At 49.3% G+C, this 1,715-nt stretch overlaps 1 protein-coding gene across 1 annotated transcript; it reads right to left on the bottom strand.

Moving 5' to 3' along the window:
* Positions 1–509: 509 nt before the first annotated feature.
* On the bottom strand, positions 510–1,510 carry EAH_00055620 (hypothetical protein; the record flags this gene model as incomplete). The annotated part of the gene is made up of 2 exons (XM_013397635.1): positions 510–627; positions 1,403–1,510. Coding segments are annotated over 2 exons (226 nt in total), but the record flags the coding sequence as incomplete, so codon positions are not given.
* Between the last annotated feature and the right edge of the window lie 205 nt (positions 1,511–1,715).

Below are 1,715 nucleotides of genomic sequence, written 5' to 3' on the forward strand. Positions count from 1 at the left end.
AATTATATACTATATATATTATATATATTATATATATTATATATATTATATATTATATTATATATATTAAATATATTACATATTATATATTATATTATATATTATATATTATATATATTATATATTCATAAACATATATAATGATATATGCAATCAACAACCCATAGTAATCCTCTTCACACAACTGTAGCAGCAGCAGCAGCAGCAGCAGCAGAAGCAGCAGAAGCAGCAGCAGCACACAGCAGAAACGGAAAGGAGACAGAAAGAGACAGACTGCAGCAGCAGCAGCAGCAAATTAAGAGCAGCAAATAGTAAAGAGTTAGAAGATGAAGCAAACGAACAACTTGCATAAACAAACAAACAGCAGCAGACAGACTGAGACACACACACACACGGAGACACCAGCATACCCCTGCTGCTGCTGCTGCTGCTGCTGCAGCAGCAGCAGCAGCAGCAAAACCGTGTAGCAGCAGATGCTGCTGCTGCTACTCGTCCCTTTAACTCCTCACCTTTCCCATTGTAAGCGGCGGGGAGATAACACTGCACGTGCTGCTGCTGTTGCTGCAGTTGCTGCTGTTGTTGTTGCTGCAGTTGCTGCTGTTGCTGTTGCTGCTGCTGCTGCTGTTGCTGTTTGCATTCAACGAATAGCAGATAAGCAGCAAATGGAGCCCAAGCCAAAGCGACTGAGCTGAGGCAGCGGCTAGCCGCTTGCTGCTGCTGCTGCTGCTGTTGCTGCTGCTGCTGTTGTTGCTACACCAACTGCTGAATCAGCAGCAATCGAAGAGAGACTAGACAGCAGCAAAAACGCCCGGGAGAACGGCTGACTGCGCGCGGCGGGCCCTTGCTGCTGCTGCTGCTGCTGAGGCTGCTGCTGTTGTTGCTGCTGCTGCTGCTGCTGGGAGGCAGGCAGCAAGTGATATGTTTGCTGCAGCAAAACAAAGTTGTGTGTGTATTGTGGATTGGCTAATTTGTCTATCTTTGCAGCAGTCGCTGCTGCTGCTGCTGCTGCTGCTGCCGCTGCTGCTGCAGTGGGGTGTTGGTTGTTGCTTAGGGGCCCCCTCAATGAAGGCAGCAGCAACAAAAGCTGCTGCAGAAGCAAAAAGCAGCAGAGAAGAAGCACTGAAGCATCTGGAAACCTATATCTTATTTTGCTGCTGCTGTCACTCCCGCTGCTGCTACTGCTGCTGCTGTTGTTGCTGCTGCTGCTGCTGGCGTACCTGGCTGCTGCTGCGGAGGCAGTGCTGCAATGGCAGCTTCGTGCAGCAGCAGCAGCAGCAGCAGCAGCAACAGCAGAAAAGCTTATTTAAAAAGGATAAATATTATTAATAGACAATAATATACAAAACAGTTATATTAATAAGCTGCTGCAGCAAACAGCAATTTGCTGGTGGCTTCTACACACCCGCTGCTGCTGCTGCTGCTGCTGCTGCTGCTGCTGCTGCTGCCCAGCAGGAAGTCCCTGCTGCTGCAGCAGCTGCTGCCGTTGCTGTTGCTGCTGCCGCTGCTGCATGCCAGCTAAAGCGATAAAAAAATAACTTAAGGTAGGGCATTAACTGTCATTCTTCTTTGCAGTTGAGCCGCTGCAGTTGCTGCTGCTGCAGTTGCTGCTGCTGCTGCTGCTGCTGCATTTGCCCCGGGGCTTCGACAGCTCGCTGCAGCTGGCGGGAACGGCAGCGGCTTGCTGCTGCTACAGCAGCAACAGCAGCAGCAACAGC

Source organism: Eimeria acervulina, genomic scaffold (assembly GCF_000499425.1).
Source record: "Eimeria acervulina Houghton genomic scaffold, Eah_scaff1109, whole genome shotgun sequence".
NCBI classification, from domain to species: Eukaryota; Apicomplexa; class Conoidasida; order Eucoccidiorida; family Eimeriidae; genus Eimeria; species Eimeria acervulina.